Source organism: Pleurodeles waltl, chromosome 7 (genome assembly GCF_031143425.1).
Source record: "Pleurodeles waltl isolate 20211129_DDA chromosome 7, aPleWal1.hap1.20221129, whole genome shotgun sequence".
In the NCBI taxonomy this organism is placed as follows: domain Eukaryota; kingdom Metazoa; phylum Chordata; class Amphibia; order Caudata; family Salamandridae; genus Pleurodeles; species Pleurodeles waltl.
Window position 1 is genome coordinate 356,580,977 of NC_090446.1, and position 12,361 is coordinate 356,593,337.

Below are 12,361 nucleotides of genomic sequence, written 5' to 3' on the forward strand. Positions count from 1 at the left end.
GGGGGGCAGGGACACTGCCTTCTCTATCCTCTCAAATAGACGGGAAACAAAGTGAGTGAGGGGTTTACGGACGAGCATCAGGACCAACTTATTTCTTAAAAGGAACACATTTTGAAACGGAGCTTCTATTTTTGGAAGTCTGTGTAGCTAATGGTGCATTTAAATCTCAAGTGTTGCAGCGCATGTGTTGGACCTGTAAATGATTGTTAAATAAGATATTTAGACAGCTACACAGCTTGCACAATTTGCCGAGAAAGAAGAAAAGTTTTTCCCACAAATAATGTATTTAAGGCCCGCGAGACCACTTGTTTTGGAAGAGCCGGAGAGGATGTTTTGGATGGATGGGTGCATATAGAGATCCTACTTCCGTTAACCACCCCTCTGCCCTGCAGACCATGTATAGGGCTACTGTCCACTTTTTCATCCTGCAGACGAAGGGACAGGAATGTCATTAAAAAGCGTTGGATGGGTGTGTGTGGCTCATATCACTTGCAGTGCTTTAGATTTTCCCACTACCTGAGTAGAGAACAGTCCCCACAGGGAGCAAAAGGTAGGGGCATTTTGGTATGAGAGTATGAGAAAGTTTTTGGCATACGCTCACTAGAAATGGCAACCACTGGACTTTCCCACAGCGGAACCCTCTACTCTTCAGATATTGTGCAATGACTCGTAATAACATCTTAATGGCACAAACTACAGTAAGCACCATGAGAATTATTGCTCTATTAACGTGTGGTAACATGCCAGTGATTGACCAGAGGTGCGGCAGCTGATGCTTCTGCAGCTATGTGTCAATGTTTAGTACATTTTGTGGCAGCTTCTCATAATTGGCTATTCCATTCCCGATGGATAGCTATGTTTTATACATAAGAGAAACAGGTTTGTTTTTGAGAGTAGATTTAAGGACACTGTTTTTAATTTGAACGGTTTTCACCACCATCCCCAAAATAAATTCCATCTTTCCCTACACTTGTTGCTTAAGTCAGCGTGTCTCTGATAACTCGTATTTTCTCTTTCACTTTAGACCTTGAAAATTGCTCTAGCCACAGCAAGCAGATTGGGTGACCCCTTAAATGATCCACCGTTACCGGGTTACATTGAGGAGATCCTGAGGTAGGTGTGACATACCAACGCTCAACCATCTCTTTCTGATTGTAGTGTCGTAGAAAACCTCTAACTGTGCTGCAGTGCAAGACAACTACAATCTAAATCTTCTGCAAGTTCTCAGAGGCATGTAAACTTTCTGTTTAAATTAAGAACAGTGCTCTTATTTTACTTTTGCTTTACATATTCCCAGATTGATTGGAAACTAGAAGCAAATTAATTGACGGTTTACATTGTAAAAAAAATATCTAATTACTGTGAAATCTGGATAAACAAGTCTCTAACAGTTCTACACAATAAGTAATCTGGACAAGAGAGTGGCAGGGTGTTGGGTGGCATTGCCATTTATTCTTGTAAATCCATACTAGGCATCTGATCTTGGGCTAACCGTCTTCTCCTGCATAGTCATTCGAGCTAAATGCTGAGTCTCCAAATTAATCTTGTACAGACAAATTAGATGTTCTGAATACTAGGACTTAACAGTACAAAATCGACCTCTCTCTCTCTTTTTCTCTCCTTCTCCCTCTCCCCCTCCCCATCACAAATCACCTATTCAAGGATGTAAACAAACTCACAGATTTGGGGGCATTATGAATAGGAGTGGTGTATGTATTAATTTAACTTCTCACCTTTCATAGTTTTAGCAACAATTAAAAATAGGCCACTTATTCCTCTCCCATGAACAATAATTCATCAAAAATGTTGACCTGACTTCTTCTACGAGGTGTGCAGGGCTTTCTTAAAAATCTTGATGTGTGTGCATCCCATATTGAAGGGAAAATTGCTAATCATTCATTATCAGTAGGCACTCTAATCACTGAGGATCAGGAGGTACTCAAGATCTTCAAGACTGGGAATCCTTAAACTTTCCTGCATTATTGTAGATGTCATCGACAAAGCTTCTAGAAGAAAGTAACTCTTCCTCTAGGGTTGATCAAACTAGTTCTGCAAAATTAAAAACATATTAAAATTTTTATGCATACATCTTCTTGAAGATTCTTCAACTTAAAACGTTCCCTCCATTGGATTCAAGGACTGGGTCACGCCGAGGATCTGAACAATTGGAAATCTAGTTACTCATGACTGCATAGTATCAGTCAATAAACTTATTGAATAGTTTTAGCTACTCCAAAACCAATTATTTTGTTATCTACAAATTGAGGCATGCACTAACACCATACCTCGGTAGGGAGGGGGGGTGGAGGAACTCTTAAAATTCAGCTCACTAGAGACGAATGCCAGGTTTCGTGAGCTGTTAGAGAGGTGTAGGTGGAGGATGGGGCAAGTGGAGGCTTTCCATTCGAAAGGTTAATACTCCAGAAGGCACAGGTTTCCATTGCTAATAGCTCACTGTCTGTCAAAATGTGTTTATTTCAGGTCATTGCTCTTCTCGAAACCTATGTTACAGTTACAGCAGCGGAAAACCACATGAAAAATCACAACAATCATCAATTCCATTGCACAAAATTATTACTCAACTCCAGTTTCAAAGTTTGAGGTTCATAATGTTGAAACACCCGTAGTATGGCAATTACATTTATTCAACTAACAACTGACATGCTTGGGACTGAGGAGGCAGATGGCATACCTCTCAGCCCAACAGCAGTGGCATAGTACACTGATCAGTGTCTTCATTCAGTCTATTCTTTGACTTGGTGGGTTCGTCCAGTTCTCATTTTCACACGTTCTGATGTATAATGTATATGGCTATTCATACTGTGTCATTTGGAAGCAATCTTTTATCAGTCAAATTTGTCTAATGTTTTCTAGCTACTCTTACTTTTCACTTTTTGGTAGGCCACTTATATGCACCAGGCTTCGCAATTCTTTTCTTTATATGGGGATTTCTTCCATTTTCCTTGGTGTTTAGTGAACATTTAATATACCTGTTTCCTTTGCCCTTGCCTTTTAGTAGTCTATTAAGGCACTCAATTCTTGTCCTCTTTGTTCCACGCAGCAAATCCGAGGCAAGTTTCCTGCGGCAGTTAATCAATGACTCCCAGTCCTTACCTACTGATCACTACATGTCGTTTGATCCCCTGGAGAGTGGTCCAGCAGCCAGTCAAGTCCTCGTAATTGGTCCAGATGACTTCATTGTTGCTGTTGTAAGGTAACATACAAGCTTGTGTTAATGGGGGTGAAAAAACCTGCCGGACGTTTAAAGACCGGATACTCTTGTATTAAGTAGAAAGAAGCAGTCTTTCATGGCTGCAGTCCAGGATTTGATCTGTTTATCAGTGTTTTGTGCTTAGTTAACCTAAGATGGTGATGACGTGGAGCAAGATTACATTTTAATCAGGGCCATTGTAATTATGCGGCAGGAGAGTACCAAATTATACAGCAGAGTTGACTAAATTATGCAGCAAGAATAGCCAAGTTATGCTGCATAATGCTGCACATTTTGTGATAGTAGTACTTAATTATTTTGTCATTTTCACACAGGTTATCACTGGCCAAATGATTCACCTCATTATTACGAGTTTAACTCCAAAATTCAACAATAAGCAACAGAAGGGTGACCAGTCAACCTTTGCCAACACGTATGACTGCATTTTCTTAACTTTTTATCAGTTTCAGCATCACACAATGTTTTTGCAGGAACTCTGCAGATTATGCAGCAGATGATGGATTATTTGGCAAGTGTGGCAGAATCCATAATTGTGCGGACATTGCCACTGCCCCTAAATCGCATAATTCGAGTGGCCCTGATTGTTGTCCCGTCTATAGCCTGTGACAGGAGTTGAACTAGTAACGTTCTGATTGGGCAGACTCCCCATATTATTTTCTTGCTGGAAGTTTCCTTTGTGTAAGACTCAAGCTGTCTGTTTAAATGTTCATTGCAGTTCCAATATTCAGATGACTATAACCACTTATGAGAGAGGACATGTAGTTGGTTTCCAAGTGGGACAATACAACTTGAAAATGTACTACTCAATCATAAATATGATCTGGACAAGATTATTTCAGACACAAATATTTGCACAAAATGATTTCAAGTGATGAAATGGCAGATAAAAATTCCTTATTTGATCACTTGGGTTTTATTTCTAATCACAGTCCGCAGGCTCCTCTCCGATACCGTTTTCTCACAGCTGTGCAAAAAGAGAGAGCTGGAGTTGTTGCACTATTTAGCCCTGTTTTGTTTTAAATTTCCTTTTTTTAGGACCGTTGTCTAGCCCACCTTCTCTGCCCTGGTTTACTGTAGTCGCATCTTAGGCCTATAAACTACATCTGATAGGACGCTGGATCTCTGGTCCCTAGTATGGCAGTGTAAAGCAGGTTCATTTGATTACGAGAACAGGCGTAGACATCTTAGGGCCTAATTTAGATATCGGCAGAGGGGTTACTCCTTTGCAACTGTGATGGCTATCCCATACGCCAAAAACAAAATACCATTGTTTTCTGTAGTATTCTATTTCGTCAGACGTGATATCCGCCACCGCTGTGACGGAGTAACCCCTCCGCCAAGATCTTAATCAGGCTCTTAGTCTTTTGGTTCTGTTTTTCCTTAAGCACCTGATGCTTAGCTCTGAAGCTCTGAATTATCGTGCATGCCTGCACATTCACTCCTGGTCTCCTTTTGCTGAGCTTCATTTTTCTGTTTTCTCTTTTTTTTTCTTTGCAGCTCCTTGAATCGTCCTTTTGGAAGTGGAATAATGACACCCTCTGGTATTATCCTGAATAGTCAGATGATGGACTTTTCCTGGCAGAATAACACAGCCAATCACTCCACATTCAGTACAGTAAGGACACCAGAACCCTGTAAAATCAGTCTTCGTGCTCCTTTAGCATCGTTCCGTCTGAGATGACATTGTCAGCTTGAATTAGCAACCCATTTTCTGTCTCTTAGCAGCTGAACACACCTATTCCCTATGCATCAAGATGTAATTGACTACCATACTGACTACTTTGATTTCCGTTCAAACATCTACACTACTGTTGTGTTTATTTCCTTACACTGTTCTGCTTGTTACATGTTATGTTTGGTGTGATCTTTGTTCATCATAGATGGGACAGCTGAAATCAGTCTCTTCTTGTGCTTAGACTTTCACTGTCTTATTTTCAGAGGAACAATATTCAACCTGGAAAGAGACCAGTGTCCTTCTTGCTACCCACCATTGTCCGACCGGCCCAAGGTCTGTGCGGAACGTACCTATCCCTTGGAGGTTCCAATGGTGACAGAGCTCTGAGTGGCATCACACAGGTGAATATTTCAGTGGTTCTGTTCCAATACCAATGATTCAAAGTATATACAAACACAATTTTGTTATTAGTGTGATGTCACAACAACACTTATTTCTGTTTGACTTTTGTTACATATATGTGCTTTCTGATTCTGCTGAAGAGTTTTATGGAACCCATTTACAGCCATGTGTGCCTTTGATAGCAGCATCACATTTTTTGCTCAGCCTTGTAGAATGAAAAGTGGATAGGTGAACTGAGGGAATGTTTCACCTTTTATTTGTTTCTTAAATGTAAACAAAAAGCGACGTGCAAATACACATGCAAAATAAATGACAAAGAAAATGCTACCCATTTTGCTAGAAGTACTAACACACATGTAATTGTGCAGATTTTAAAACACACTAAAAATTTGATATTTTAACAAATCTGTTGCATCCTGTGAGGTTCAAATTTGCTTACTAGTGGAGTCGCATTCTGCCCCATTTATTTATCATCCTCAACGAAGTTCACATCGTCTTTCCCTACTTTTTCTGACGAAACATCCTAGCAAAGTGCACCAACAGTCTAGATGCCCCACACCATTTAAACTGGATGATTCCGGCTTCCACGCTTTAATTACTTTATACAACCAACTCTTTTCCTCAGTTCTCCAGTATTGGATATTTCATTGATTCACATGCTTAAATCATCCCCGTCGTCGAATTGGGGGTCCCCCAGTACCTTAAAATAGCAGTATAGCGAAACTTTCCATAGAAAATATTGTTAAAGAACATACACTGTCATAGCTTATTTGCAGCATTAGAAAAGACCCAAAGTCCAGCCATTCAGGAGTCAGCACCCTCTAGAACCCTCAGCCCAGAAGCCACAGTCTCTCAGATTTTCCAGCATAAGTGAAATAAATATTAAGGAGACATAATAACACTAATAACAATAACAGGCAGAATATATGTGTGTCATGTATGATGCAAAATAAAAAATGTGGTTTAAGATAAGAAACACTGAGTCAAATGAGAAATAATAGTGAAAACAGAGGCTCACCTTACTGAAATAGATGACATAACACAGCATGCTCGACTGCTGCATTGTTGTGGTGTGATGAGTCTAAACAATAGCGCTGAGTGAACGTGTGTACGCTCTTCCATGTTGCAGTACAGCAGATCTTTTCTACTGGAAGTCCTGAGAACAATGCAGCCAACATGGAAACAGCTGTTGTTGAGTGGGCTTTTGCTTTGTAGGAAATGTATTTGCCCACTATAGAATGGAAAATTGTATTGTTGCTGAAATCCATCTTATGATGGTTGCTTTGGTAACAGCAGCGCCTTGTCGTGACTGTGCATACGCGACAAATAGCTGTTCTGATTTTCGAAAGGGTTTGATACGATGTAAGTAAAACTTGAGACATCTTTTTATGTCTAAAGTATGCAGTGATTGCTCTGCTGGGAAGGTTGGATTTGGGAAGAATGTCCGTAAAACAACAGGTTTGTTAAGATGAAATTGCAAGGGTACCTTTGGATAAACGTTGGGTTGGTTCTTAGTATTATTCCTTCATCCTTAAATTAGAGGAAAGGATCTTGGATCATGAATGCCTGAATCTCACTCACCCTTCTAGTGGACGTGAAAGCCAACAGTGTAAACACCTTCCAGGTAAGGAAATTGAAGTCCACAATATGAATTGGCTCAAATGGTGGTTTCATCAATTGAGCAAGGACTATATTTAGAATGTCATTCTGGGGGTGGGTGGTGGGGAGGGTTAACATACTAGTGGGAAGACACGGAATAGGCTTTTCATGAATTGTTTGATTATCCTTGTTGAGCAGAGCAAAGCATTCTGTGAAGAGCGTTTGTATATAACTGAGATGTGCTTTCACAGACACATGCATTAAACCTGGGCGAGCCAGGAAAAGGAGATAAGGTAAAATTTGCACTGGTGTTCCACTCAGCGGGTGCAAGTTTTTCTTTGACACCATAAGCAAAATCTCTTACCATTGTAATCTGTAAGAATTGTTGGTGGAGTCAACTGTTGCCAGGATAGCTTTGCATTCTTGAGGAATGTCTATAGTCTGGAATTCATGGAATTCAGGAGCCTGGCATATAATCGAACAGAGCCTGGAACTGGATGGTTAACTTGGCCTTGGTTCCTTGTTAGCAGAGCTGGATCAAGAAGAACTCGCCAAAATGTTTCACCTTTGGGGCAAACCAGAATTAGACCTCTTCACTACGAATCAGAACAACAAATGCCATTTCTACTCTAGTCAGCACCTACTCCCGGGATCATGGAGGAAGGCCTTTTCGATAAGATGGTCAGGGATATTTGCTTACACTTTTCCCCAATCCCCATAATACAGAGACTGCTCAGAAAGTTGAAGGCAGAGAAGTGCCGTCCAATCCTGATAGTTGCCAAGTGGCCCAGACAAACACTGGTTCTCAGAGCTTCTTCTCCTCTCCGAGACCACGATGATTTGTCTTCTCACCAAACAAGCTCGGCTAACTGCACGGAAGGAAAAGAACTGACTTACATGCCCTTGGGTGGTGCCTTTGTAGGCAACGTGACATCATAGATGGCTCCAACGACGCCATGTGGATCCAAACGACTCCACCCGATGGCACGCGAAAGGGTATTGCTCAGCAAAAGTTCTGAATTTCAAGCTGAAATTGTAATGTAAGGAATCTGCAGCTAGAAGTCTCTATCAGATATTTATTTCACTTGTGCTGGAAAATCTGAGAGACTTGAGCTTCTGGGCTGAGGGTTCTAGAGGTTGCTGTCGCCTAATTGGCTGGACTTCAGGTCTTTTCTAATAAAGCAAATAAGCTGTGAAAGTGAATGCACTTTAGCATTATTTTTGTTAGAAATGGGTTCTCTAGTTGGCAGAGGTATACACCTTGTCCAAGTCAGGGTAAGTCACACACAATTCAAATTATCCTGTGCCCACCCTCTGGTAACTTGACACTGAGCAGTCAGGCTTAACTTAGAAGGCAATGTGTAAAGTATTTGTGCAATAAATCATACAGTAACACAGTGAAAACACCACAAAAATACACCACACAGGTTTAGAAAAATAGATATCTATCTGAATAAAATAAGGTCAAAACGACAAAGATCCAATAAGTACAAGTTGAAATATCACATTTAAAAGGTTTAAAAGAGCCTTAATCCTTAGAAATAAACAGTTGTCTCTTTTTTACACACAGTACCTGGTATGCGTAAAAAATAACGACGCACTGAGACCACAGAGAAGGAGATACGTGGAAAAATAAGGTGGTGCATCGAATTTCCCGACGTGACACAGATGATGCATTTTTTTTCCAAGCTGCCAGGGGTTTGCATTGTTTTCCTGTGCGCAGTCTTGTTTCCTCACTGCGATGCAGGAATAATTTCACGTCCAGGGACGAAGACTTGAAACTCCTTAATGCACTGGAGGAAGGCACGGGGGCTGCGTTGATCCAGTAGGCATTGACGAATTTTCTGTCGCAAGGCAGGCACTGTGTCGAATTTCCAGTCGGGAAGTCGGGGCTGTGCCGTTCCGGTTGGCTCTGCGGTGATTTCTCGGTTGCAGTTCTGGCCTCGCATCCATTTCAGCAGGCTGTGCGTCGATTTATTGGCACACAAGGAGTGTTTTGAGAGATCAAGTCTTTGTTGGCCCTGAGACCTCAGAGAACAGGAGGCAAGCTCAGTCCAAGCCCTTGGAGATCACTTTTGGGGAAGGCATAGTCTTTCTCAGCAAAGTCAGAGGCCAGCAGGGTAACAGGGCAACAGCAGGGCAGCATTCCTTCTCAGCAAAGCAGTCCAGATGAGTCCTTTGGGCAGCCAGGCAGCTCCTCTGACAGGGTGCAGATGTAGGTCCAGAAGTGTCTGGTTTGGAGTATATATACCCCAAAATGCCTTTGAAGTGGGGAAGACTTCAAAGAGTGGTTTTGAAGTGCACAAGTTCCCCTTTCAACTCAATCCTGTCTGCCAGGGTTCTAGTGGGGCATTTAGCAGTCCATTGTGTGAGGGGAGGCCACTTGCCCTTGAAATGTAAGTGTCAGGCCCTCCACCCTTCCAGCCCAGGAAGACCCATTTAATATGCAGATGAATGCAGGTGTGACTGAGTGTCCTGTGTTTGTGGTTGTCTGGGTGAAATGCACAAGGGAGCTGTCAACCAGCACAGACCAGGCGTTGCTTGGAAACAGGCTGTAAGTCACAGATGGTTTAAAGTGCAGAGAAATGCTCACTTTCTAAAAGTGACATTTTTAAAATAGTAATATAAAATCCAACCTCACCAAAAAGCAGGATTTTCCATTACCATCTGGCTATACTAAATATGACCTAGGTACCTCTTTCAGATCAGAATCTACCTCTTAAAAAGTATAGGAGGGCAGTCCTAATGCTAGTGTATGCAAGGAGCAGGCCTCTCAGTAGTGGAAAAATAATTTAGGAGGTTTTTAACTACCATGAGATATAAAACACATATGTACATGTCCGGCCTTTTACCTGCATATCACACTGCCCTATGGGTCACCTAGGGCCTGCCTTAGGGGTCACTTATATGTAGAAAAGGGGAGTTTAAGACTTGGCAAGTACTTTTAAATGCCAAGTGAAGGTGGCAGTGAAACTGCACACACAGGGCTTAAAATGGCAGTCCTGAGACATGGGTAAGGGGCTACTTCTGTGGGTGCCACAATCAGTGCTGCAGGCCCACTAGTAGCATTTAATTTACAGGCCCTGGGCACATGCAGTGCACTTTACTAGGGGCTTATAAGTAGATCATATCTGTCAGCTGGGTGTGAAACAATGTTCCCATGTTTAAGTGAGAGAGCATATGCACTTTAGCACTGGTTAGCAGAGGTAAAAGTGCACAGAGTCCTAAAAACAGGGTCAGAAAGTGGAGGGAGGCAGGCAGGCAAAAAGTTGGGGGATGACCATCCTAAGGCTGTCAGGTCTAACAATTTTCTATGGAAAGTTTCTGTATACTGCTATTTTTAGGTACCGTGGGACTCCCATTTTGACGAGTGGGATGATTCAAGCATGTGAACCTATGAAAGATAATAATACTGGAGAACTGCAGCTACAGGTAAGTAACTAATTTTCTTCTTATGTCCCTCGTGTACTACACACCACACAACCAGGCACTTTGCCACCTTGCCCTTAATCTTGGTCACCACATGCACCATCCAGCTGTCCTGTGCTCTAAAACAGCCTTCAACCACTCTTTGAGCTTGAGTCAATAATAAGGGGGAATGATGATTTTCTAAATTCAGAACCTCTCATCAGTCTCTTTATTTTAAGTATTGCAAGTGAGAGTAGACTGGTTTCAGTATCAGATGTAAGAAAATTGAGAATAATAATGGCATAACAATGACATATACACCCACAGACACATTTTTGTTTTTGGTTTACATTACCATATTATTATTTTTTTTGCCTTACAGAAACTTTGTAAACCCACAAGTGGCTCATGTGCTACTGTATATTACTCACTAATTCAAGATCCAATACTCCAAATAGTAATCAGATAAGTTTTACAATTATCTCTTAAGAAAAACACCAGCAGAGGGAGGAAAACTCATCTACAGTGAATATCAAATGAAAAATTGCCGTTTGTTTAGTGCAGTGGTTCCCAACCTTTTGACTTCTGTGGACCCCCATTTTATCAATACTGGAGCCCGGGGCCCCCACTGAATCATTATTGGAATCCAGGGACCCCCACTGAGTCATTACTGATAGTTGGAACTTAATATTATTCCATTTTCTAAGCAGTCGCGGACCCCCTGAGGAGGCTTCGCGGACCCCAGGGGTCCCCGGCCCACAGGTTGGGAACCACTGGTTTAGTGTATACATTTTCATTGCTTCTGTAAATAGCTTAAAAAGTATCAGCCCTGTACAGCAAGCACATTTTTTCCCCAGCCATTTACTTAAATAGAATATTCAGTTCAGACATTGGTCTGTAGTTTTCTTCAGTCCTCACTATCCCCTGTTGGATGTTTGTAAATCCTACTTTGTAAATTGTCTCTCTTAACTTAACCTGTTTATCAGTTTGTGTTCCACTGCAGGTAGTATTTGATACACTGTCTGATTTTTGAAGTGTATGCACATGTTCATTGCTTGCCCAGCATAAGGTTTAAACCATGTTGCAATGCATTACACAAGCGTTTATGCATACAGACCTATCTGTAAGCATTGGTGTTTAAGTGGTACACTCATTCCCACTCGGGCCCCTACATGCCTGTTGTAATTTTTGTTGTGCACATACTTGCTTTGGTGCATATCCTTATATTTTTCATATGTGCTTGTGTAAGGTCTGTTCTCTGCTAGTGAACATGTTCCTATCCTTCCCAGTGAAGACACATAAGCACCCTGCATATGATTTGCCTCTTATTGTGAGTGCACTCCCATTTCTATGTTGAGGCTGCACACAAAGAAAAAGAGAAGGAGATCCACATATTTTCCTTATCCCAGCCTGAAATGCCAACTCTGATGTTAGTCAGTACCATAGTTGTAACAAGTTACACTCCATGAGAATTAAGTTCTGAAGTAGTGACATGCAAACATCAGAGTGTTCCTACTCAGACACTACAGTGAATCATTTGTTTCTGTGGTTAGTCAAAACAGAGCCTTCAGGGTGTGATTTCAATAAACAACCAAAATCATAAAGGTGAGTTAAGGTCCTTCAGCAGCTTGCTATACTTCGTCACAGGTTCATTCTCCATGTCTAATCATATTTTTCGAATTCTGTTCCTGTTGTTATCCAGCATAGTGAGGTATTTTTGATGCATCATCTTCTTTTCACTTTGGTTACAATAATGACAATTCACCAGAGAAATTGAAATCCTTTATACATTCACAAAACACAATAACCGCAGTCTCAGGAAGACTATTGGTGACTCCTTCAATCACCTAACCTTACAATAGATTCTCTTCAATTCCCATGACGTCTCACTCCTTTCAAACGTTCTGCTACAATCTAAAATTAATCTGTTAGATAGTTTAGTTGACACCCCGCTTCCTCTTCGCCATCTTCTTGTCGGCATACATTTGAAATGCAACAATTGTCTGATGCTTCTGTAAGTAGGAGAAAATACCATGGGTATCTGA

At 41.3% G+C, this 12,361-nt stretch overlaps 1 protein-coding gene across 2 annotated transcripts in view; it reads left to right on the top strand.

Moving 5' to 3' along the window:
• GGT7 (gamma-glutamyltransferase 7) overlaps positions 1–12,361 on the top strand; it is a 213,605-nt gene that overhangs the window by 169,243 nt on the left and 32,001 nt on the right. For both annotated transcript variants that reach the window (XM_069243797.1, XM_069243798.1), the window contains exons 10-13: positions 1,025–1,113; positions 3,062–3,214; positions 4,730–4,847; positions 5,171–5,308. In XM_069243797.1, the coding sequence (XP_069099898.1) occupies positions 1,025–1,113; positions 3,062–3,214; positions 4,730–4,847; positions 5,171–5,308 (498 nt within the window). The remainder of the gene's footprint in view (positions 1–1,024; positions 1,114–3,061; positions 3,215–4,729; positions 4,848–5,170; positions 5,309–12,361) is intronic.